At 39.9% G+C, this 26,187-nt stretch overlaps 1 protein-coding gene across 2 annotated transcripts in view; it reads right to left on the bottom strand.

Annotated features, from left to right (window-relative positions):
• Window positions 1–26,187, bottom strand: part of MYO5A (myosin VA) — a 202,253-nt gene that overhangs the window by 13,242 nt on the left and 162,824 nt on the right. Inside the window, exons 29-38 of one of the 2 annotated variants that reach the window (XM_060097329.1) lie at window positions 24,004–24,104; window positions 19,761–19,841; window positions 17,770–17,968; window positions 14,585–14,659; window positions 13,071–13,164; window positions 7,677–7,823; window positions 6,966–7,120; window positions 5,086–5,175; window positions 3,320–3,470; window positions 904–1,186 (exon numbers count right to left, since the gene is read on the bottom strand). In XM_060097329.1, coding sequence (XP_059953312.1) covers window positions 904–1,186; window positions 3,320–3,470; window positions 5,086–5,175; window positions 6,966–7,120; window positions 7,677–7,823; window positions 13,071–13,164; window positions 14,585–14,659; window positions 17,770–17,968; window positions 19,761–19,841; window positions 24,004–24,104 — 1,376 coding nt within the window. The remainder of the gene's footprint in view (window positions 1–903; window positions 1,187–3,319; window positions 3,471–5,085; window positions 5,176–6,965; window positions 7,121–7,676; window positions 7,824–13,070; window positions 13,165–14,584; window positions 14,660–17,769; window positions 17,969–19,760; window positions 19,842–24,003; window positions 24,105–26,187) is intronic. The other variant, XM_060097330.1, reaches the window with a different exon arrangement.

The following is a 26,187-nucleotide window of genomic DNA, read 5'->3' as shown; positions in this document are numbered from 1 at the left end:
AAAATAGAGAGGGGCGTATTTCAAACATCAGTAAAAGATCTATTAGACATGTTCTTGTTGCCATAGGTACAAAAAGGTATTTTGTCAAAATAAATTTATAAGAGCAATCAAACATTAGCAATCTTCATTATAGCTTGATATTTTGTTATTATAAAATTAAAACACACACAAAAGGAGAGGAAGCAGCTATCTCATCTTTATGTAGTTTTCATCATCTCCCCACTCCCTCAGATGAATTATCGGGGCTTTCCTGGTGGCGCAGTGGTTAAGAATCCGCCTGCCAATGCAGGGGACACGAGTTTGAGCCCTGGTCCGGGAAGATCCCACATGCCACGGGGCAACTAAGCCTGTGCGTCACAACTACTGAGCCTGTGGTCTAGAGCCCGTGAGCCACAACTACTGAGCCCATGTGCCACAACTACTGAGCCTGTGCTCTAGAGCCTGTGAGCCACAACTACTGAGCCCATGTGCCACAACTACTGAAGCCCGCATGCCTAGAGCTCGTGCTCCACAAGAGAATCCACCACAATGAGAAGCCCACACACCACAATGAAGAATAGCCCCCACAGCAATGAAGACCCAACCTAGCCAAAAATAAATAAATAAAAATAAATAAAGTTCCCTTTAAAAAAAACAAAAAACAAAAATGAGTTATCTCCACATGGAGTAGGGTTCCTAACAAGCAGTGGGTTGCAAGGCATGGCCAGGAGCGATCACGAATGAGAGTGGAAGGTCCAGCCAGACAAGAGGAAGCAGCTCTGTGCCCAGTCTGCCCTTGCTGCTCGCCTGGCGGGCAGTGGGGGGTGGCTGAGCAGTGGATATCAGGTACACTAGCCTCACACGAGCCCCGGCAAGCGGTTGGGCAGCATGAAAAGGCCATGGCAGCTGTTGGCGTTCGCTCACCTGATCTGCATGCCTTTACTCCAGGAGCACATGTCCTTCCGTAGGAGGAGGTTGTTCAGTGTGACGGCCCCCACGATGTAGAACATCTGCTTGACCACCTGCTTGATCAGTTCGGGGTCCATGCCGTGCTGACACATGACTGAGTGGAAGGAGTTGAGCTGCCGCAGGATGGAGTCCAGTGTGTAGGTACCCTCATCAGCAATGCTGGAGGTTCGCTTTCTTAGCCCTGTGGGCTTCACGCCAGACACACCCTGAATGGTTTCATGCTCTAGCATTCCGGAGACTGCAAGAGAAGTTCAAGTGTCAGAAAAGAAGATCTGGAAGGAAACGTGTGCACACACACACAAAGACACAGACATACACACATTCAGTTTATGAAAATGATTTGAGTATCAACATAGAGGGAAAAAGAACTCAATAAAAGGGCTTCTGGATTTTAAACTTTAATGAAGGAATAATTCTTAAACTCAAAAAAATAATAATAATTCTTAAATTCAAAAATTTACCATGAAATTAAGAACTCTTAATGGCCCATTTTCTGAAATATGAAGCAGTAGCCTTGTAATAGCACATGTGTGAGGTATCTTGGGAGAGTTTTTGAGAGGGATGTATGGAGCAGTTAGGGAGAAGATAAAAATTCTCCAGTAGGGCTTCCCTGGTGGCGCAGTGGTTGAGAGTCCACCTGCCGATGCAGGGGACACGGATTCGTGCCCTGGTCCGGGAAGATCCCACATGCCGCGGAGCAGCTGGGCCCGTGAGCCATGGCGGCTGAGCCTGCGCGTCCGGAGCCTGTGCTCCACAACGGGAGAGGCTGCAACAGTGAGAGGCCCGCGTACCGCAAAAAAAAAAAAAAAAAAAAAAAAAAATTCTCCAGTAATATCGAGCCCCAGAGGCAAACAAATCAAGTAGCAAGAAAGGCAGGAGACCAGGCAGTGGCCTTGGAGAAGACTTGGGAGAGGGCAGTTGTGTGGGGCTAGAGAGCTGGGCCCTTCCTTGCCCTGAGCTTCCCACTACAGTAGGGAGACCTCGGGCTGGCCTTAGCCTCCCAGGACTCAGTCTTCTCATCTGGGGCACTGCTGCTCCCTCTATTACGCTCTTGTAGCATTTGGCTTATGCCTCCTCTAGGATGGTTTTGGGATGCCCACTCCCTGGACTGGAAGCCCCCTTGAGAGCAGGGGCCATTCCTGATTCATTGTTATATGTCCTAGAGCTAAATGCAGCCTCCAAAGAACCTCATACTGACTCAAAACATTTGTTGTTGTAAAATCATTGGGAGACGCAGCTAGTGGCACATCTATAGGTAAAATTTTTTATTTAGCCAATAAAACCAAGCAAAAGTAGAAGAGAATAGACTGAAGCTGCATCTGTGTTACCTCAAGCATTTTCGCTGACCTAGGTTGCTTTAAATTCATGACCTTTTAGGCGTCAGCTGAAGAAACCACTGCCATCCCCCATGGCTTCCTCAGCCTTCTATGTTTCTAGTTGATTAAAGGGGGGCCTGCAATAAAAAATGGGACACTAGGAGCCCACAGAGGTGAGATGAAGTTGTAGAAATGTGGCAAACACATGGATGGGGAAGGAAAGGGTAACTGGTAGTAGCCTTAAGAGGCTGTTGATAATTTGCTTGACGATAATACAGTTTGGTAACTTAAAAAATTTAAAAAAAAAAGTTCAGTGCATTCAAAATTAGCAGCCTGCAATTTGTACATGCCTTCTAATACCTATTTCACACCTGCTACACATTCCAAAGGAATACAGGTAGAACGATACATAAATACACACATATAAAGATAGGTACATGAAATCACACATATGTAGAAACACACACACACACACACACACACACACACACACACACACCAGTTTCTCATCCAATGAGAAACTGCTACTTTAAACCAAATTGCCTTTAACAATTCCATAGGGGTTATGAGATGCTCCACTCAGCATGGAGTGTCTGAGACCTGTTCTTGTTGCCATGGTACCTTCCCAGCCCTCTTACTGTAGCCTAATAGGCAAAGTACAAACCCTCCCCAGCCTCCTTCATTTTAGATGGGTCCCTAGGAAGCTCTGTGTAGTAGTACGCTAGACCAAAATTTAAAGTGTTTTTGAAAACTGGATGAGGTCTGAGGTCTACTGCTGGGTATAAAGCATGACCCAATCATAAGAGAGAGGCATTACACATTAGGGAAGTAAACTATATACTGCCATTTCCATCATGTGGAAGCAGTGATTTTGAGGTACCCCAGTTCGTCATGGCTGGGGTTCTGGGATTCCTCAGCTAATTTTGAGACTGAGTCTTACTACTTTATGTTCTCCATATGAATACATGCTCCAACACATGTGCCACTGGTGGTCATCTATGGGTGGGCACATGAGGTAGACAGACCTGGATGTCAGCAATATGCCCTGGCCTTACCGATCATTGGCTGAAGGATGTTCTCTAACACCCGCACAAGCTGCTGGTAGATCTGAATGGCCAAGTCACTTAGCACCTGTCGGTACTCAGCCAGGTCAAAATTGGTGAGGCAGTGTTCATTCTGGCGAGATGTGTTGTGTTTCATAAAGCCCTAGGGCCATAATGGAGAGTTAATGATACAGATGAAGTAAAATGTCTCCTCTTTAACTCTCTCATTTGATCGGCATCCTCATGCTCTTTTTTCCCCTTCTCCAAAGAGTTCCCATTCCAACCTACATATAAATGCCAGGATACTCCTTCTCAAATTCTGTGTGTTTGTTTCCATCATGTCTCCACTTCCACTTCTTACTAGCGTTTGAATAATCTAAACTTGGCAACCTAGCATTTAAACTTTTCCACCAGCAATGTCAATGAAACAAGATGGGGGAACTTAATTTGAAAAAAAAAACTAATGAGTGTTTTCACTTTTGAAACAGCTGGTTCACTGCCAAACACTAAATTATCTAAAGTAGTCATCTCTCAACTTCAGTTCATTAAATATAGTCCTATTTATAAATACTACGTAAATAATCTTCTTAAAATTGATCAATTTCTACAGAGACTGGTGAATAAATAAAAAATTTCTCTTTACTATATTTTACTGTATCCATACATGATTCTCAGTCTGAGCTTAGAATGGAATCTTTTGGTGGTATTTGTTAAAATGGAAAGCCAACTGTACAGGCAGGTACTTCTGTCAGGCACTGCCTGACAAAGACAATTGTCTACTTGATGGATTCTGCCCACACTCAAGCATCTGCCTACCTGCAACCTACTTAACAACACGGTCTAGAACTGGGGACTGACAGGACAGTTAATAGGCCCTCTGGAGGATTCTGTTCTGCTAGTGCCATCTGATCAAGGACCATGTCTTGCTCATATTGCATTTCCCATCCTCTGCCAGGACAGTCCTCTCTGCCCCTGGCCTGTGGGTGCTCAGAAAGTACTACTGCTCAGCTTCTCTGCCTGCCCTCCTGGCAAAGGATGGGGAGGTACCAAGGGCAGTGGTTATGGGCACAGGCTCTTGGAGGTGGGCAGACCCAGAATCCTAACTCAGCGCCTTATGGCTGAGAGCACTTGGGCAAAATGATGAACTTCTTTGAGCTTTAGTTTCCTCATCTGTAAAACTGGGTTATAATTCCTACCTCACTGAGATATTAAACAAGAATTAAACAACATAATGTACAATAAATGCTGTCTGATACATACTAAGCAGCCCTTAATAAATGATAATTATTAATATATTACATAGTTTTGAAATATGAAGTCTATCAACCAACTGATGACCACATCACTATAAGCAAAAGCAAAAATATTTGTGGACAAATCTAAAGAGACATGTTTTACCTTGATCACCTTTAATGTATTACACAAGCCAAAATTGATTAATTTCTTTAAATAGCTCAATATTCCTATATCAGTCCTTGAAAAGCCCATTTTCACATTTTAACAAAAAGTTTCAGTGCAATAACCATTCAATGACCAATGCTCATTTTATTTCTGCTGCGCTTTCTCATAATACAAACTCTCAGAGGGAAGAAGCTATGTCACTTCCCAAGTCAGTTTTGTAAATAATGAACATCAAACAAAGCTATGAACTTCCAAGCCACCTCTGAATTCAGGGTTCTAAATTAACAAATGGCTAGATAGTTTGTGCTTTAAATTTTTTTCCTTAAAAAGGTCAGAGAAAGTATAGCATGCTGATTTTGTGATCAAGGCTTTCTCACCTCTTCTCCACTGTACTGCTTCAAACAGTGCAAAAATCGGCATGTGTTAGAAAGCCAGAAGGAGACAGTTTCAAAATCATCACCTCTTTTCTGAAAGAGAGAATAAGCCTAAATTAGCTTTTTCCTTAGGGAAATAATAGCCTGAAAAAACCAAACAGATACCAGAAGGCCCATTTCCTTAACTTACCATTAACAACAGTTATAAAAATAAATCACATTGCAGTTGTAAAGCCTCATATCGTTGCTAGAGAATTTCAACCACTGAGTTCACTGGTTGTTTGTTACTTTGCTTGGCAATTAGAAAATGCCATTAGAAAATGATGCCTGGTCATGCAACTGATATTCGCTTAGCAGTCCCTTTAAGCAGAAAACAATCACCAAGCCACAGCTTACCCAAACTCACTTCCCTGAGGGTTACTGAAGGGAATCAGAAAAGACTAAAGGCACAAAAGGGAATTACAAATATTGTGAAGCACTGAAACCCAGATTAGGTTAAACATCTTGTCAATGATAAGATAAAGTTTCTGGGGAGCTAATCAGAAATGGAACGGAGGAAGCCCTGGGCAGAGCAGTGGAGAGTCTGGCTCTTCATCAGTTCTGGGCCACATGTCAAACCACCTCTGCAAAATCAAACCAGGGACACACGATAAATACACTTCAGTTCAAAAAGGGATGTGAAACAAATGCACATCCATTTTAAATGGTATCAAAAGGGTGCTGTGTTCAAGTATCTACTCCTTTTTGCTCTTTAAACAATTTGGTACAATAATTAGTCAAATTAGATAAATTTGGAAGAATTTATCCAAATTTTCTCATCTTGCAAGTAAGATGAGAGGGAGAAAACTTTACGATTTGGCTTTGTTGTCTTTGTAGGAGTTGACTTAAGAAGTAGTAAAACTCGTAGTCTATCTAAATGTAATACAGCATCAATGCCCCCCAAATTAAATGAGTTACATTCAGAAGACATTCATCAATTTTTGAATGTTAAATATTCAGAAACTCCACACTTTAGTAAGCACTGTAGAAAGTAACCACATAGACTATCTGTGCAGGAGGGACTGAGAACCGGCATTAAAAGTTATGACCAGGGGCTGGGGGAGGGTGTGTTTAATGGGTACAGAGTTTCAGATGGGGAAGATGAAAAAGTTCTGGAGATGACGGTGGCGATGGTTATACAACAGTATAAATGTACTTAATGCCACAGAACTGAAAAATGGTTAAAACTAAGAATAATGTTCACTGTTTTTCTAGATTGTCAAGAGGATGATCATGCAAGTGACTCAGTGATTACTGAGTTATGCAGGGCTTTCTGTTCTATTATGTAACTTTGCTGCCTTTTCCAAGTCTTTCCTCTCTGATTAGTATCTGTGTGTTGCTTCTCACATGGAACCAGGCATTTCAGGTAACAAGGAAAATTATGGGATGAGCTGGAGAATAATGGGAAGAAAAGTCAGAAGAGAATTTTAAATGTTTTATCAGACATCTTTTTATATGAATGGTCTAGGTATTACTAAACTTACTTAATACCTATTTTAACTATAGCATCATATTCCCTATATATAGGAACTTCACTAGGTATTTTTAATTTAGTTCTAAGACCTCAAAGCAGAAAATTTCTATGACGAAACTGAATTTGCTTCACCATCAAACGCAAGTATATTGAATTAATTTTGACTACTGTTCAACCTGAGCCCTGTTTTGAAAGAAGGCACATAGACACTTTACAGAATGAATGTTTCCTACAATGGAAAGTATTGATTCAGACTAGAAAGTGGTCATAACTGGAAACTTAGCTCAAGTCTAAGGAAGGAAAAATACCTCTGTGCAGACTCTGTCATCATTAATATTCATTATGAGAATTTTGTTGAACATGAACTGACCTTTAATACTTTTTTGATGCTGTTTATTGTTGATGTTAGCAACGACCTTACTTTCTGATCATCATTCAGGTAGTCAGCGTGTCGAACACACATAAACAGGATATACGCTGGTAACCCTGGAATCAAATTGACTGCTACACCACGTGGCTTCAGTTCTAAAAAAGAAAAGAGGAAAAACAATCTTATATAACTTTGAAAGTCTTCACGAGGAATGCTTTTTGAGATACAAAAGCACAGCTCTCATTTAAGAGCTCAATCGTTCAGGGTAAATAGGTCGTGTTTTTAAAAAAGCATATTTTAAAGGCTCACTAAGTGGAGAAATTCTTGAGGGTAGGAACATGTGAATCTTAGCTGCTTATACAACAACTCCCAAACGTCTATCTCCTGCCCTGACTTTTCCTTTGAATTCTAGGCTCATGTATCAAGTGGCTTTTGACATCTCTGCTCAGGCGTGTCAAACTAAGCCCATCCCAAACTAAACTCTTCATTCCCTATGGAACCTGCTCTTCCAGAAGTTAGGGTCCTAGCAAGTGACCCTGCAGTGTGACTGACATCCATGATGTGGTCAGGATGCTGCTACAGCACTATACGCACAGCAGTCAAGGATGACTAAAGAAACCAGTGTGAATACTTAATAAATGAGTGACTAGCCTTTCCCACTACTGACACATGTACCAGAAAGACCTTTTATCTCACGCAGGAAATACTTGCCCAGAATCAAGTTCTTAACAAGTTTTTGCTCATCCTCCTTCTTGTATTCCAGCATTCCTTGGAAATCCTTTTCTTTTCTGGGAATGTTGACTGGACGAATGGGCTCATCAATGATCTGTCCTGGGGATATGTTCTCCATTTGGCCCACTTCATCAGAAACAAAAAGAAGAAAAATGTCTTCCAGGTAGAAAAGATGAGAGGTTTCCATGTTCCTATAATTTTAAGTAAACTCTATAACAACAGAAGCTTGCCATATTTACCACTTAATTGTCCCTTCTTTCAGTATTTTTTCTGGTAAAACTGGGTGGATAGATGATAAAATTATATGGTAATGTCCCTCTAACAACCACTAGTGCTTGGCTACTATCAACACCAAAGAATCTTACTAGATTTAAAAGCATTTTTTTTGTAATAAGGTTTACTTTGTAATAAGATTAAATGTCTCCAAAGTAAGTGGTTTAACTTCTTAGTTAACTAATCAGTATCAATCGTAAATGTCTAAATATACTTCAACTTTAATTTACAGAAGGAAAAAACAATATTCTACAAAGAGGCAGCCAGACTATAAAAGAGTCCCCTTTACCTTTAGCTCTATGAATCTGGTCATTAAAGAAAAAGAACATTTACTTTAAATGTATCATTGCAATCAGTTCAAACCACATCAAGATAGCTGGTAGAACCGTGTTTCTTCACACTAGTTGATGTGAAATGTATTATTTCTCACAAAGCCTTCATAAGGAAAAGGCTTAATGTTCTCCTGTCACCCTTCACTCCCAAAGAAATCATGAGCAGATAAAACAACCTGTATTTAATATGATTTCCTAAATATTATTCAGTTTTTTGTTTGTTTGGTTTTAGTTAAGTGCTAAAAGTCCCACCACAAAGCTGCAACCATTAAAGTACAACCGCTGGTTAACAACCCTTTCAGATGTTAAAAATGATCACCACTGTTGATGGCAGCTGAGACAGGAGAACTGAGGGTTAAGAAAAAGTCTCCAATTTCATCTCAAAATTGAGAATCGAATGGGAAATGCAAGGGAAGGTAAAGGGAAACATGAGTTATGATGGTGTCTGTGGAGCTATATGCTAGTAAGATTTTTAATTCTCTTATCTACAGGAAGGGGAGCAGTTACGAAATCTATTTAGTGTTATACAGCAGAAACCAACACAACATTGTAAAGCAATTATACTCCAATAAAGATGTTAAAAAAAGAAACATCTATTTAGGTGTAGTTTAAGTTTGAGTTCAGAGACTGCTGGCAAACAAACAAAAGGCAGATCAGATGCATTAGAAAGTTTAATCTTGCTGACACCACAAGGTATCAGTCATGCTTCTCCTGTCACTCTGGGCAACTTCCTGTGTTAGTTCTGGGAAGCCAGTTCCACAGCATGAGGTTATCACAGAGAACACCAATACCTGCCAGTGCTCTTGCTCATGTGGCAGAGAGCCTGGTGACATCTCGTCCACCTTATGCCGCAGCATCACACACCGGGACTATCAGCGCTGAAAATCACCACCATCCACCAACATTATGATATCTAAAGAGCGATCATACTGTGATTGGACAAATCAGGGCTGTGGCCACCTCCCATAACCTAGCGTTTCATATGCATGATGCAGTCCGGAACCGCAGGACTAACTGAATGCCTTGTATGCCTCTCTACAAGAGATAGGAGATTCAAACTATTTAGTTTTACATAAGTTATTTCTGGAGTGAGTTTAAACACAACAGGATGAGGATCTCAGGATCACTACACAGTGACCTTCACAGCTCCTGTATATATTCTGCATGTAAAACAAAATAATAAGATCCCTGCCATCTATGTTACTGGTTGCTTTAAGCCACAGAAACAATTCAACGAGGGGAAACTGGGAGAAAACAGATTCAACATATTAAGTTTATCAACAAATGCACACATTTGGACTCTGTATAACTCAAAAAGAATGTTTTAAACCTACTGATTTTATCATATCTAAGGTGCCACAGATTATGACATATAGTATTATTTTATATAACACTAAAGAAGGAAAAATATGGCCAGTTAAACTAAAACCCATCAACTGCTGCAAGATACATCCTAATTTCAGAGATGTTAAAATATGAAAAATTGTGCACCACAGAATTTATGAAATATGGTGAATATTTTAACTAAGAGATATTATGTTTTAAAAGAAAGCTTCACTTTCCTTTTGCAAAATCTCTAACGAAGATATTTTTGGTTCTGTACAAAAATGTCAGAGATAAAATTTGCCATACTTTCATTAAAATTTTACTGTCTTTGAATTCTTCCCAGAGATTAGAGTCTTCACAAAAACTCATAGGTAAAATATAGATGTCAGCTCAACATAACCTTGATTTATTTAACAAATTATATAATTAAAATAATCATATAATTAAAATGTCAACCCTTACGTAGTATCAGGAAAATATAAAGCCTGAAAGAGAGAAGCCAGAATACCACCCAGTTTTTAAGAGACTCAGGGGACCTTGGGGGTCATTTAGTCGAATACAGCAATCTTCTAGGAAGATCTGAAGCAACATCTATTTCCATTTTCAAGTATAATAGATTCTTTATGCTTGAGAGAAAAACATTCCTGAACCTTTTTGTCCTAGAAATAGAAAGGAAATTGGAAAAAAAAATCCCCCCCCCTCACTTTGGTACAGGGAAGATCTTGATCTCAGGTTTAATTGAGAGTCAAATGAATTATTATAAGTAGAGAGGGTCTGTTGGAAAATATGACACAAAGAAGTCAGTGCTCTTCAGAAGGCTTGGGTTCTAGTCCCATTTTGGCCACTAAGTGGCTGAGACTTTGGAAGTCCCTTATGGTTTCTGGGCCTCAGCTCTGTTCTCTTATGAAATAATTAACTGATTTCTAGAATTCTTTTAGGTCTAAATTCCCCGACTCTATGAAAATTGAGATGGAACACCCACTCCTGGATTAAAATACAGCACAAAGCTTATCAAATTTTGAAACACTCTCCATTTAGCCATATAATTTCTGCTAAAAATTATGTATGTTGGCATTAAAAAAGTCTTCACTGGCTTCTAAAAATGTCTCCTTAATTAAGTGTAGCCCATAGGAGGAGGTAAGAGTCTTGCTATTTTAAACCAGAAGCATTTAAGTATATTATATTTAGAAAAATATAAGAAAACTTTTAGATATTAGAAGGTGCTTTGCTGTACAAGGTTATCAGTGTTTTCTGTACACTGTGGGGATAAGGGGACAGGAGAGAAAGGTGTTGGAAAAGTGTGTTGTCTTTCTTCTCTGCCTTGGGGAGGGGAGGTACACTGCACTGAGCAAACGCTCAAGTCACATAAATCTATTTCATCTTATTCTGTAGATATGTATTATTTAACTCAACTTTTCTTAAGAATATCATAATGACTTTTTTGTTTAATCTATGAATTGCCTTCTCAAATGTACTTATAGATTTAAGAATATAGCTGGCAGGATAGTTTAACTGATGAGGTTGAATTCTGATTGATAATGGCTTAAAATTGCTCTAAGCTTTCTCTTTAAGTAAAATATACATACCAAAGAAAGCTAAGTAAAAATGTAATCTAATAAATGGTTTTTCTATTTATCAAAAGTCACTAACATATGGTAAAGAAACGATTAGGAGCTTAAAAAATAATCTTACAGGTTAATACCCTCAAAATCAGTTTCGTTCAAGCGGATACTCTGCTGTCTAATTATCATCTCATGATATAATTAATGCAGAGTTAAGTGCAGAAAGGTTCTCTGAATAAAGATTTTTAAAGTTCCGCCAACAGACAGTATAGTCTGGGTCTGTGATTCAGAGGTTCAAAATTTTAATATAATATATGAATCACATAATGCTAAAGGATTATATAATAAAATATGACTGCAAAGTAATCTATCTGATTTCTAAACAAATATTTCAGTATTTGTACATCCCAGGGAATATTATCCCCTTGAAAGTAAATATCCATGTTGCTGTTCTAAATATTTCTGACACTTACTTACACATTCAACAAACATTAATGGAATGATTACGACAGGTCAGACAATATACTAGGTGCTGTGAAAACAAGAGGAAGTAAGAGGTGGTCACCATGCTCAGGAAGTTCATGGTCCATTGAGGAAGGCAGTAATTCAAACAGAAAAACTGCTAAAAATATGACAGTGAAAACCACAAAAGATGGGAGGCAAATTGCAGTACACAGAGGGTAGAGCCGTAGGGTCTATCTGTGTGATCAGGAAAGGTTGCTCTTGAGCATGTGACATATAACTCTGGTCTCAAAGGATAAGCAGGACTTGACTAAGAGAAGCAAGAAGATCAAACAGATGGAACAGTTACGACAGGCCTGGCACGTTGGAGGAATGAGAGCCACACAGCTAATCATGGTAGATTCTTTTGAACATTCCCAGTGATGGGGAATCCTCACCCTTTGAGCAGAGTAAAAATTATTCAGAGTGACAATGACAGAATAGATGGGCAGGCTGCACAGTATCATTTTTGGTCAAAATGGTAATAGCCTGCATAGGTCTGAAGGCAATTCCAAAGAGGGTCTCAAAATCTCTTGAGCAATGAGATCATTGCTGGACTAATCTGAGAATGTGGCTTTAGCCCTGTTCACTTCTATATCCCTGGCACCTACTTACTGAAGGAACAAACACTAACCCACAAGACAAGAATCATTTGTATATAATAATAACCGATATTTGATCACTTCTCAAGGTGTTTTCCCATCATGATATATAAATCATGAGATGTTTTCTAAAATCTTATTTCTTTATAGTCATAATTCATTTTTTTCTTATTTACTTCTCTTTTTGTTCTCCATTAGATGTAAGTTCTTTGAGGCACAGACTCTGTCTTACTCATCTTAGTATCCCTAATACTAAGAATAACAGTAATAAAAGTAAGCTGTATATAGGATTTACTGCGTGTTAGGAAATATACCAAATGCATTCCACATATTAATTAATTTAACCTTTACAAACCGTGTCAGGTAGACACCATTATCATTCCCATTTAACAGGTAGGAACACTGAGGCATAGAGAGGTTCAGTAACTTGCCCAATATCAGATGACTAATAGTGGAAGAGGCAGTATTTAAACCCGAGAAGCTTAGCTACAGAATCCATGCTCTTAACCACTATGCAATACTGCCTAGCATAGTGCCTAGTCTATAGAAGACGGTCATTAGATGTTTGTTGAATGAATTCTCTCTTTGTAAATTATTACTACCATGAAAAGAACATTTTCCCCCACCTAGTAATGAAAATTTCCACTCCATGGAGGCCAGGTCTGCTGAAAGTCATTTTTGTTATTGTCCCTAATATTCATACAAAAACCTTTTAAGCCACTAATACTGCATATAAAACCAAGGTTCAGCAACTGTCATAGAAACATGTTTAAATACCTTCTAGTTCACCAATTTTTTTGGCAAATACTTTCAGTTGCTTTTTCAGTTTCCGGACAGTCTTATCTTGTTTTTCGAGTTGTTCCATCAAATCCTAAAGATCAAAATGAGAAATATAACATAAAGATCAAAATAAACCTTCTAAAATGCACAGAAGGAGAGCAGACACAAAATTACAGAAACAGCACTTGTTAGTTTTACATTAAAAGCTCCATGAAAGCTCATGGGTGGAGCCCCACCTGGCTAAAACTGGCAGGCAATGGGAAATGCAGCTATAATAAAAGCCAAATGTTAAAATATACAATGCAGTAAACTCCTTTACAGCGTGATGGACAGCAGGCTCACTGTGGAGTCTTTTCCAGTAGACTCCACAACAATTAAATGCTCATAAAATGTACTGCTATTCCAGTAGAAAGTTCTTCTTTTAAAGGGGGAACAGGCAAAGTAAATTCTGATGAATGCGCACAGTTTTTTGGGAAGTTTTCAGGATGGTTAAACTTAGGGGCTTTTGATTAACACCTATGTGTGTGAAGCACTGTCTCTACGAGTCCCACCTTTTGGAGAGGCTAAAACTAGTCCTGTAACTTAAGAAAAGTTAAGAAGTTTGGGGAATTAAAAGGTAAGTTAAAAAATAACGACAGTGGGGTGGGATAGGGAGGGTGGGAGGGAGATGCAAGAGGGAGGAGATATGGGGATGTATGTATATGTATAGCTGATTCCCTTTGTTATAAAGCACAAACTAACACACCATTGTGAAGCAATTATACTCCAATAAAGATGTAAAAAAAACAATAATGACAGAAAACAGGATAGAGTGGTCTGCAGACCAAGTGGCAGGTTGGATAACATTCCCATAAAAATCTCCTAGGTGATATAAGTTTGTTTATAGAGAAAAAAGGGGATAATTCCACATGGTTTATGCAAAAAGAGAAAACAAAAGCAGTTCGTTCAAGGGTAGGGGGTTAAAAAAACTGTGGTAATTGGCTCTCTAATCAAGAATTCTTTCAAATGACCGGCATAATTAAAAGATCGATAATTAAGAAGAAAAGTGGACAACAGCAGACTAGGAGCTTGGAAGGGAAATAAATCAGTGATTTAATAAGTCTGTGGTTGTCATTCAGGTTATGGATTAAAAAAGCTTGTATAAATACAAATATTCATTCATTTTCCAGTTTAGTTTAGACAGGGCTGATTTAGATACTAGACCAATGGTTCAAAAGGAACAGTTGCTAACATTTCAAAGCATTCAGTTGTTTCTTGGATTTTACTTTATCTTTCAAATTTTGCTTCCATCACACTGTAAGCCTAGTGTTAATAACAAACTGAAGGTAACAATGGACGCAGGACATTGATAGAGGAGACATCACTGGCTAAAAGACAGCTGTGGGGAGAAAGGTTCTGTGACAGTTTTTGAAGAGACTTCCTGGGGCGGGGCAGGCAGCGGTGTGCTCTTCAGTTACAGAGGGCTAGAATTAGCAGGGAAGACGACAGAGAAGCACTCTGAGTTTACATACAATCATCCGTTTGTAAAGTGAAATCCGATATGACTGATACTTCTTAGGATCATCTGCATATAATTCCTCAAAATACTGAAAAAACAGGCACAATGGACATTTGTTTTTCTCTGTGAGGGGAATGCTACCTCTCAGCAAAATCAATTTTAAAATATTTTAAAACACAAATAATGAAACTACGTATACTCAAAAGGCTCTGATTTGTCACCTGCCATTGCCCTCTAATTTTTCTAGTACAGATGATTCTGATTATGTATACACAAATATATTTTCACATGCTCAGAGGAAACAGGCTATGTTAGCGGGTAAACAGAGCTGTGGTCCATATTCCCCAGACAAGGCTGTTATTTCACTTCCCAGACCTGCTCACAAGTTGCTGCACTTTCTTTGCTGCCAGTAGCAGTGGCAAGAGTGGGGAATTCACTTAAAACAAAAGTGAGAATAATGGCAAAGTTGGAGCTCTTGTCTGAAGTTGGAAAGACTGATGAGAAGCTGTGTGCCTTCCTTCCCTGAAAGGCAGCTTGCAGGTGGCCTGTGATGCCTGTCCACTAGAGAAGGGAGAAAAACCATTTCTGTGATTGTGTTGTGGGGTAGGTGGGTGGGAAGGATTTGCAGGGTAGAGTTTCTCAGAACACTAAGCCTAGGCCCACTGCTGCTTTAATATTCTGCCCAAGTGTTTCCTAAAGAGATGCACAATTAAGATTGAGACACTATAATGACTGTGAAAAAGTGCATCATCCCCTATCTGTAAGTTTGAATCCATTCTCCTGAATTAGTAGTCAGCGAGGCAGAAGCAGCTGACCTACGAAGGGTTTTCCTAAAATTCAAACTCGTTAACTAGATTCTACCAGTTGAGAGTCTGGGGGCTTAGTTTATGTTTGTATTAGCTATAAAAAATTGAGAAGAAAAGTAACACTGTGCATAAGGTTGAAAGGGAAATGCTTAACCAGCTTAGTGAAAAAACTCTGAGAATCTACCACCCAGAATCATCTTTATTTCATGGTTTCACCTTGTATTTTAAGATAATCATTTAAAAAGCACAGAATTTATATGCTGATAATTATTATTATATTATTTAGTATATCAATTCTTAGGCATTAAAGCATTGTTAGTTTAATTTAAGCAACAATATACTTGTGAGTAATAAAATGACATCTCAGAAATATTCCATGATTCAGAAGACCTTCCCCCACAAATTAGTGATATTTCAGGCCCTTTGGAAAGAGTCCAAACTCTGCCCTCACCCACCTCTCCCATTCCTACAATGTAGCCTCCCCAGCAAGCTGTCCTCAGACGCAAGGACAGACTGGGAAAAGAATACCTTTGAGCTTTTTTTTTTTTTTTTTTTTAAGATTAATTAATTAATTAATTTGGCTTCATTGGGTCTTCCTTGCTGTGCGAGGGCTTTCTCTGGTTGCGGTGAGGGGGGTTACTCTTCACTGCGGTGTGCTGGCTGCTCATTGTGGTGGCTTCTCTTGTTGCGAAGCACGGGCTCTAGGTGCACGGGCTTCAGTACCTGTGGCACGCGGGCTCAGCAGCTGTGGCACACAGGCTTAGTTGCTCTGCGGCATGTGGGATTTTCCCGGACCAGGGCTCGAGCCCGTGTCCCCTGCATTGGCAGGTGGATTCTTAACCACTGCGCCACCAGGGAAGTCCCATACCTTTGAGTTTTGCTTCAAATTAATATAAAAGATGGCTGAATAGATGACACTAGAAAACTATTTGTAATGTAAATGATCACTAATGGAATAATGGAGGGATAATTCAGATTGTTAAATCTTCAGAGAAAATCCAAACTATTTTATTTTAGTACAGCTCATTAAAACCCTGAATTAAAGAAATAGAAACAGTGCTTCCCTGGTGGCACAGTGGTTGGGAACCTGCCTGCCAATGCAGGGGACACAGGTTCGAGCCCTGGTCCGGGAAGATCCCACATGCCACAAAGCAACTAAGCCCATGCGCCACAACTACTAAGCCTGCGCTCTAGAGCCCGTGAACCACAACTACTGAGCCCACGTGCCACAATTACTGAAACCCTCATGCCTAGAGCCCATGCTCCACAACGGGAGAAGCCACCACCACAAAGAGAAGCCTGCGCACTGCAACGAAGACCCAACACGGCCAAAAGTAAATAAATAAACAAACAAACTAATTAATTAATTAAAAATAACCCAAAACAGAAACAAATTACCACTAGCCCTAAACAGCTTTTCTCAAAACCAGACTGACACTACAATATAGATTTTATATAGAAATATGGAATTGGGAGTTCCCCGGTCCGGTAACTGAGGAACTGAGATCCCACAAGCCATGTGGTGTAGCCAAAAAAAAAAAAGTGGAATTATACTTTTTCAATGACTTTTACTTTAATAAATATGTTTATCAAACTTAAGTAGAAATCCATAATAAAAGTTATTTTGTGACTGAGAAAGAAACATTTTAGAAAATATTTTCTATAAAAGAAAGAAGGACAGAAAGAGAAAAAGAACAAACTTGGACTATGTGCCAGCACTCAGAATCTGGCAAGGGGAAAAAAATCACCTCACTCACTGCCCAAGATCTGTTAAAAAAGAATCACGAACGTATAAACTTGAATCCTGACGTTCCTCCTCCCTGACCTTGCAGCTCCAACCAAGGTCAACCTAAAGCCCCATGTTGGTTCTGCCAACTGCCTTCCCTGACCCTGCAGCTCCAACCAAGGTCAACCTAAAGCCCCATGTTGGTTCTGCCAAGTGCCTTCCCTGACCCTAACTCTAACCCCGCTGTCTGCTAGAGACAGGGGCTGGGATGGCCACAGTGGTGTTTGGGGACCAAAGGTTGTGACAACTACATAACCTCCTTGATGGCAGAGAAGCTGCAGCTGATGTGGAGGAAGCTGAGTTCCTGAGGATATCAAAAGCCCAGCACACAGTCAGCTGATATCTTCCAGACCCTCCAAGTGAGGGCTGAGGATGCTGAGGTGCACCAGAGCCTTCTGTGAGAAACAACCCGAGTACACGCCTTTTTCACTTCTACCAACATAGTCATATTTTCCTTACTCTGTTCCTGATAGGGAAAGAGGGTAACAAGTGTGGGGCAGTGAGTGTTTCCCAGTCAGGAAAGACGTTTTGCTCAAAAAGCAAGGAAGGCCGCCCTGCAGATCTAGGCCCTGTGTGCTGAGAAGTGTGGCCTGGCATCTCCCTTACCAGGTTCTCGTTGGTGAGCCGGGTGATCTCGTGCTGCAGGCTGGCCTCGATGCGGGCCTCTGGGGGCAGCTGCAGGTTCTGGGCCAGCAGCTGCTGCTGCCGGTTGTTCTCCTCCTTCAGGCTCTGGATCTCCCCGCGGAGGGCTTCGGCCTCATTCTCATGGCTCCTCTTCTGCGACTGCAGCTGGGATTCCAGGAGCCTGCGGAGAAGCCACACGAGTAGGAAAGGGAGGTGACACCAGAGTCCCTGCCTGAAGGGTGCAAGACTCCGTGCTCACTTGCAAGGGCAGAAAAGCAGGGACTCTGTAGCGACTGTGTAGCTTCTGACTTGATTAGAGTCTAGGAACTCAACCAAGGGCCAGAAATGGAAACAAATGTGCTCACATTTGTGTCTTTCTGAACTGTGGACCCTGCTACAAAGTTCTCAAAGGCCCCTAGAAACAGGAAAATTTTAGCTCTTTTGAAAGGTTCATAAGAAATGATGACTAAAACAATCAATTAAAAGACACAGGTTAAAGAACCTGGCTTACTACATTCACAAACTAGCATTTAAGTTGGCAAAGCTAGTACCTTCGCCACAAAATCACTGCACTATGGAGGGCAAGATTACAAATGCCCCGTCTAATTAAATATGCCTTGAAGACTTTCAGCATTACTAATTCCAGGCAGAGGGTGAGACCAGGGTCCCATTTTTACTTTCTACTTTTATCTCTGAAGGGCAGAAAGGCTGGAGTGCTACTCTGAAATACAAACAGATTTACCCAAATCCAGACAGATAGCTCTGAAATTTCGTATATATATATATATATATATATATATATAGAGAGAGAGAGAGAGAGAGAGAGAGAGAGAGAGTATATATATATTTATATATATATATAGAGAGAGAGAGAGAGAGAGAAAGAGAGAGAGAGAGAGAAAATTTGTCATTTTCTCTTTCCCCATAAACTTCCTTATCAGTAACAGAATCCTAACAAGATATGGTTTTAGAACATCAATATTAGTGGGACCAACAAAGCAGCTACTGCTTCTCTGAGCAAACATACAAGTCAGCTGCGCCGTGAGTAGTCTAGGACAGGAGGATACTACAGTGAACTGGCATCCTCCCTTCACCAGGCACCCCCATTTCTACATTCACCCCCTTTTCCAAAGCCAAGACAAAGTTATGGATAGGAATTAACTAACATGAAGAAAGAAAAGATGTTCTTTTATTCGAACCCCCTTGGTTATCAAATGCTGGGCAACACTTACTGATGCCATTGCAAGCAAACAGTTAACAGCAGACTAAAAATATTTTAATGATTATAAAATTTCAAAAGGATTTGAACCAATAACAGCACAAAGTTAATGACAACGGTTTGTGATTAGAACAAAGCAGAATAAGTAGAAGCCCCTTGAACAAAGAGTCTGCTAAATATTTTTTTTAATTCATCACTAAAATGGCATTTTTAAGAGATTTTAAGACACAAATCTCACTAGAGGAGATGAGTGTCTGTGTTAGAAAGGTGCTGCTGTTTCAATTTCATTTGCTTTCCCCTAAACATATTTAACATGTTGAGTTAGGGTGATTATTTTGAACTATAGCAATGCAGGAAACCCTCTTTGTTTGCGGTTTCCCAAATCGGAATTCCACAATAACCACACAGAATGCCAAATCGTGCACTTAACACTGCTGTTAGGCAGCATGATCATAATATATGAGAATGTAGATACATTGCCCAAGCACATATATCCTTTAAATTGATCATTATTCCAAACAAGAAACCACTAAGTAATAGGTATTAATCTCTCCTGAAGTAGTAGCTTGGGCTCCAGTTGAGAGGTTTGGATTTTCTTCCACTTTTAGTGAGATATTCACAAATTTTAGTGTCTGAAATTTACCCAGGAAGACAATTAATGAATAAGAAATATAGAAGTTAAAAGTTGGGAGGCCACTGTTAGTAAGAAAAACAACAAATTAATAACATTCCATTTTGAGGAGACAAATATAACCTGTTGGCTTGTTTTAACCCTTCATAAACCAGCAACAGCTCTCCATCCTCATTCAACTCATGGCCATCCATAGCAGATGATCTTCCATGCAAAAGGAACAATAATGCAAAACACAAAGGGATGGTAATGAGATGATGATGGTCAAGAGCAGCATGTGATATTTCAATATTTTATTAAGTCAACAGGACTGTTTTTATTAATTACAGATGACTTTAAGGTATTACCACAAAAATCATTTTTGGTTAATTTTTTTTAAAAAATGGGTAACGTAACATCACACGTAAATGTGTAGAAATTAAAACAAAATAATCAACATCTAGAGCTACTTTTCCTGCAAAATAATAAATGACTGAAGAGGTGAGAAGGAGGTTCTATTTTTAACATTTTATTCAGCTAGCAGAGTGATCTTTTTTTTTAACATCTTTATTGGAGTATAATTGCTTTACAATGGTGTGTTAGTTTCTGCTGTATAACAAAGTGAATCAGCTATACATATATATGTATATATATATATACATATATCCCCATATCTCCTCCCTCTTGCGTCTCCCTCCCACCCTCCCTATCCCACCCCTCTAGGTGGTCACAAAGCACCGAGCTGATCTCCCTGTGCCATGCAACTGCTTCCCACTTCAGCTAGCAGAGGGATCTTATATGTCACATATTATGTTAGAGACTAACCAAAACAGTCATATACATATAGAACGAAAATTTCAGCTACTGTCTTCATGTGGCAATTTTCATAATTCATTTCAAAATGAAGTTTTAAGTCTTCTGGGTAGGAATTTGTTTTAGCTTAATAAAATCTGATTTTGTATTTTTAAAATTATTTTTAAAAATTCTTATAGGAGTAACTTATAAGCCAGTATATGTCCAAAGTTCCCAGCTTTTATGACACAACTTTTAAAAGGTTTGTTGTGTCAAAAATTAATTTTAAGACCTGGGGAAACTGCTTTTATACTAGAAGTGTGACATATTTTATTAAAAGTATGTAGAATTAACAAAACTGACAGAGTTGGTTATAGTTTTTTTTCTACTGAGGGTATAAAAATAATATTTTTGAGTGTTTGTCAAGTGTCAGACACCGTTCTACATCCTTCCACATGTATCATTTCATTTAGTTCTCCCAGTAACCCAATATATATCATTTGCCACACTGCAGAAGAAGACACTGAGGCTTAGACGTAAGATACCTGCAGGGGTTGCACAGTTGGCAAGTGCTGAAGGCCAGGGCTATCTGACTCCAGAGCCCAGGTTCTTACTCCTCCTACTAGATTTCTGTTTTGTTTGTTTGTTTGTTTGTTTATGGCTGCGTTGGGTCTTTGTTGCTGTGCGCAGGCTTTCCCTAGTTGCAGGGGCTACTCTTCGCTGTGGTGCGCGGGCTTCTCATTGCAGTGGCCTCTCCCACTGCAGAGCACAGGCTCTAGGTGCGTGGGCTTCAGTTGTTGTGGCTTACAGGCTCTAGAGCACAGGCTCAGTAGTTGTGGCACACGGGGTTAGTTGCTCCGCGGCATGTGGGGTCTTCCCAGACCAGGGCTCGAACCCGTGTCCCCTCCATTGGCAGGTGGATTTTTTTTTTTTTTTTTTTTTTGTGGTACGTGGGCCTCTTACTGTTGTGGCCTCTCCCGTTGTGGAGCACAGGCTCCGGACGCGCAGGCTCAGTGGCCATGGCTCACGGGCCTAGCCGCTCCGCGGCATGTGGGATCTTCCCGGACCACGGCACGAACCCGCGTTCCCTGCATCAGCAGGCGGACTCTCAACCACTGCGCCAGCAGGGAAGCCCGGCAGGTGGATTCTTTTTTTTTTTTTTTTTTTTTTTTTCTTTTTGCGGTATGCGGGCCTCTCACTGTTGTGGCCTCTCCCGTTGCGGAGCACAGGCTCCGGACGCGCAGGCCCAGCGGCCATGGCTCACGGGCCCAGCCGCTCCGCGGCATATGGGATCCTCCCAGACCGGGGCACGAACCCGTATCCCCTGCATCGGCAGGCGGACTCTCAACCACTGCGCCACCAGGGAGGCCCGGCAGGTGGATTCTTAACCACTGCGCCACCAGGGAAGCCCCTAGACTTCTGTTGTTGATATGATGTTTACATAAAACAAATTTCAGAGATTGCTCTTCTATTTTCCATCTACCATCTCTCCGTGGAGAGATGATTTATTTGCATGGTCTCAACTGTATTATTACATGCTGATGACTTCAATATTTACATCTCAGCCTACATATCTCTCCTGTTCCAGATCTATATTTTCAACCGCTTAATGAATTTCTCTCCTTGGATGTCTTCCTACCTCTTTAAATATTTGTAAATCTACTGATCATTTCCTGTACTTCCCCACATCCCAGACCCAGGATCACAAACTAGCATCACTATATCCAACCAAGTATCCATAGCAGACACTGTAGAGTTACCCTTCACGGTCCCCATCCCACACAGCCAACAAACTGCAAGGCTACTCACTCCATCTTCTTATGTATCTTTCAGTGTCCCATTTCCTTCAATCCCAACTGTTACCAACTAAGTCAAAGTCACTATAATCAGTCATTCAATTATGGTAATAACCTCTTAACTGGTCTTTATGCTTTCAATCTTGTTCCACTACAATCTATTCTCTAACATAAAAGCCAGGGCTAGCTTTCTAAAATTCCAATCTCATCATATCATTCTCCTACTTAAAATCTTTCAGCAGCTTCCTTGGTGGTGCAGTGGTTAAGAATCCGCCTGCCAATGCAGGGGACACGGGTTCAAGCTCTGGTCCGGGAAGATCCCACATGCCGCAGAGCAACTAAGCCTGCAAGCCACAATTACTGAAGCCTGCGTGCCTAGAGCCCGTGCTCCGCAACAAGAGAAGCCACCGCAATGAGAAGCCCATGCATGGCAACGAAGAGTAGCCCCTGCTCGCCATAACTAGAGAAAAGCCTGCGGGCAGCAACAAAGACCCAACGCAGCCAAAAATAAAAATAAATAAATTTATTTTTTTAAAAAAATGACTTCCTTCCTGTCACTGGAGGGAAGTCCAAATTATCTTGGCTGTCTCCCCAACAGCCTATAAACTCTGTGAAAGGAAGGACTGTATTTACCTTGCTTACTGCTATATTCCCAGTGTGTGGCACAGGGCCTGGGATGAAGCAGGCATGCAATACATATCTGGTGATTGAATAGCTGAGTGGATGGATGAACAATGTAATATAGCTTTTTTTATACTAACACATTCTTAGCTATAAGATATGCTTACAACCTACATACATAAATTAAAATTTAAGTTTAACCAAATACTTTTATAAGCATTCTCCACTCTTGCCCATAAAAGAAGGTAATAAATACATTACATTTTGCATGGTAATATTCTTTAGTTTGTGAAGTATTTCTGTATACCAATCCTGACATTATGCATCAGGAGACCTAGATGTACACTGATAAATCTCTGTTATCATCACTGGCTGTGTTCTTTTAAGCATGTAGTCTTTTAAGTTCAGAGTTCAATAGCATGAAGGCTCTTTGGGAAGCAGGAATGGTAGGAAGACTGAGGAATTCCAGAAATGAGCTGTGATACTCTAAGCTATAGGGAAAACTTGTGGGGAAGTTTGGTCATTTAGTGACTGCACATCTGTACTCTCAGCCCACCCAAGGCTCTTAAGACTGAGCTAAATGCCATCTACAACTTCACTCATGAGTAAATGAGATGAAACTAGGGTTAGAATTTTCTCAGAACACCTTAGGAAACGCGACAAAAACTTGGTCTCAAATATCAGGGTCCCATCCTAGAAGTCATGGTACCCTTCTAGAATTACATGGGCAGCACAGATGTGATTCCACTACTTCATCACTTCTCTTCACACTAAATTTCAATTATTGAAAGCTGCAGCTGTCCCTACAAACTTTCACAATAACCATTCTGAATAACAAATGGAAGTGACTACTCAAGATAGTCCAAGCTATATAGTAAGCAACTGGTTTTCTTCTCAAGGCTAAGACCCTAAATATACAGAAATATATCCCCTTAATGTAAAGAACATTTTCCTTTCCACCTCTCATCTCTTATAATAATATAAGGTAATGCTACCTTATATTATTATAAATGAGATTTTAACTGGGAATATATTGGAAACCTTGGATCCCCTTTGAAGGTCAGCTGATGTCTAACAAAACAATGCATAAACACTTGGACTTACTGTATAAGAGGCTGGCTTGAAGATTAAAGATCAATATGATTAAACCAAAATGAATAAAAGAAACATCAACTTACCTGTTTGTTTCTTTCAAACCGATATATGCTTGTGCTATTTCGCCTTTATCTTTCATTTTTTGTACATCTTCTAAAAGTATTGTGGAATCTGTCATTATATTCTGAAGGGGGAAAAGACACATTTCCACATTAAGTGTTAACTCTAAAGCTTTGGACCTCATACAACATTCTTCTTTCCTCCAGAATAGGGGGTTTATGTGTTCCACAACACCTCTGCTCCACCAGAGCGTCTGCCCTAGCCCTGGTACAACTACAGAGAGTGGGGCACAGGCAGTTAAGAGGAAGAGGCACCTCCAGTCCCTCTCTTGAGAATCCCTAACACTCCACTACAAAGGTGGTGTGATTCTAGAGTAAATAAAATCACTGATGGGCCACGTGTGTTTTACACTATGTGTGTGTGTGTGTGTGTGTGTGTGTGTACACACACACACACACACACATACATAGTGTAAATACATATATATTCAGTGTCCTTGCCTGGTTATTATTCTAATGTTGTATATATACTTTAAAAAATATACATATAGATATAAACTATATACAGCATTAAAACAATAACCAGGCAAGAACACCAAGTATTCAATGCAATGTACAAAGCTGTTCTTTCTTCTACTTCCGGATCAGTTACAACAAAACAAATGCTCTAATAAACACGAAAAGTTTGACATAAAGCTCATTTTTCCATTAACAACTCAGTACAAAAAAAGTGGTGTCCAGATCATGTGTTTCAGCAAAATTAAATGTTTTTTTCCTCACATCTTTAGATATATATAAATGGGAAGGATTTAGCTCCTTGGAAATATCTACCATCTGCTGTTATTCAATTCTTTTTTCCTCTGTTACAGTATAGCATGGTACAGCTTTTGAAATAAACATCTGGCAGGTCAGAATTACTAATGATTTTGCATAGAAAGGATTTTTCTGCTAACATTTTTAATTCCTTTTTAATTTTTCCTTTTTGGTGTAATCTGTCTGACAACCAATGTAATTTCAAAATCTTGCTTCTACTCAGCCACTCTCTCTCTCCTAAACCAGGGCAAGAATAGACAATAAGAACAACTGCTCTATAGCCTCTAAAGAATAATACTCTTTAGAACCCAAGAGCCCATTCTATTTGTCTAAATAGTATATGTCTGATCCTTTAGTCAACGTTTGGTCTAAAGCCAGATCTCACAGTGAAGTAGAGATTATAGAATACACTTCAAATATCATGATCTTAGAGACCAAGATAACTTTAATGTCAACTAGAGGCCTACAAATACTCGCTTTTGAATTCCAGTGTTTATAATAAAAAACATCCTTTTAAAAAAAAAATCCCACTTTTATCCTAATGCTGACCTTTTGTGAGTCTATAAATGCACACTTAGAGAAGACCAAATATAATCTGGTAAGAGCTATTAACAAGAGCTTATGTTTTACTGATTTTAAAAATCTTTCCCATAAACACCACATATAGCATTTTAATAAATATTCTAGGTATGTTTATAAATATTTTAGTACATATTTCATAGAACATTTCTTTTTCTCTTTTATTGAAAGGCAGAAAATCTTTCTACTCTATAAAGGGCCATACTCAGATTTTTAAGTTTTAAATAGTAACTCAAAGAACCAGTTTCTATGTTAAATAACGCTACATGTATTCTTTGACATCTGAGGACCTACATGATCTGGTTTTTAACTTTCAGTAAGTTAGGTTAAGTAGATCTAATGAACTCATCCAAAGGAAAGATAGTAGAAAGTAGCCGGTCCTTCCCTTATCTGGCCTATCATAGCTAAGAAGCAGGGGCTGGGCATGGGGTCAGACTTGGACCGCCAGCACTAGTAAGTTCCTGACTCACTGCTCAAAGAGTCCCTGCCAAGACAGGACCAGAAGTTCTGAAAGGGTTGCACCATGTAGGAAAATCCCACTCTTCCCAAGAAGGGCATGCTCAGCTCCTCAGGCCCCTCCTCACCATTGGCCAACAAACCCACAGCTGGTAGAAATGAGAGTATGGGAGAGCTTGCACTTTGGAGTGTGCTCCGAGTTAAGGGCTTCCCTCCCCCGCTTGTGGACGGCCTGCCATAACTACCACTATGAGTCACAGAGCTGACTACGAATTCAAAAGTCATGGGGGCCTCTCTGCGATCCAGACTGGAGCCTTTGACATCCATTATTTTCCCACTGACTTCTCAAATAGCAGGGGG

Source organism: Mesoplodon densirostris, chromosome 4 (assembly GCF_025265405.1).
Source record: "Mesoplodon densirostris isolate mMesDen1 chromosome 4, mMesDen1 primary haplotype, whole genome shotgun sequence".
NCBI classification, from domain to species: domain Eukaryota; kingdom Metazoa; phylum Chordata; class Mammalia; order Artiodactyla; family Ziphiidae; genus Mesoplodon; species Mesoplodon densirostris.
Note: the sequence above shows the minus strand (reverse complement) of the source record. Positions and strands in the feature narration are given on the sequence as shown.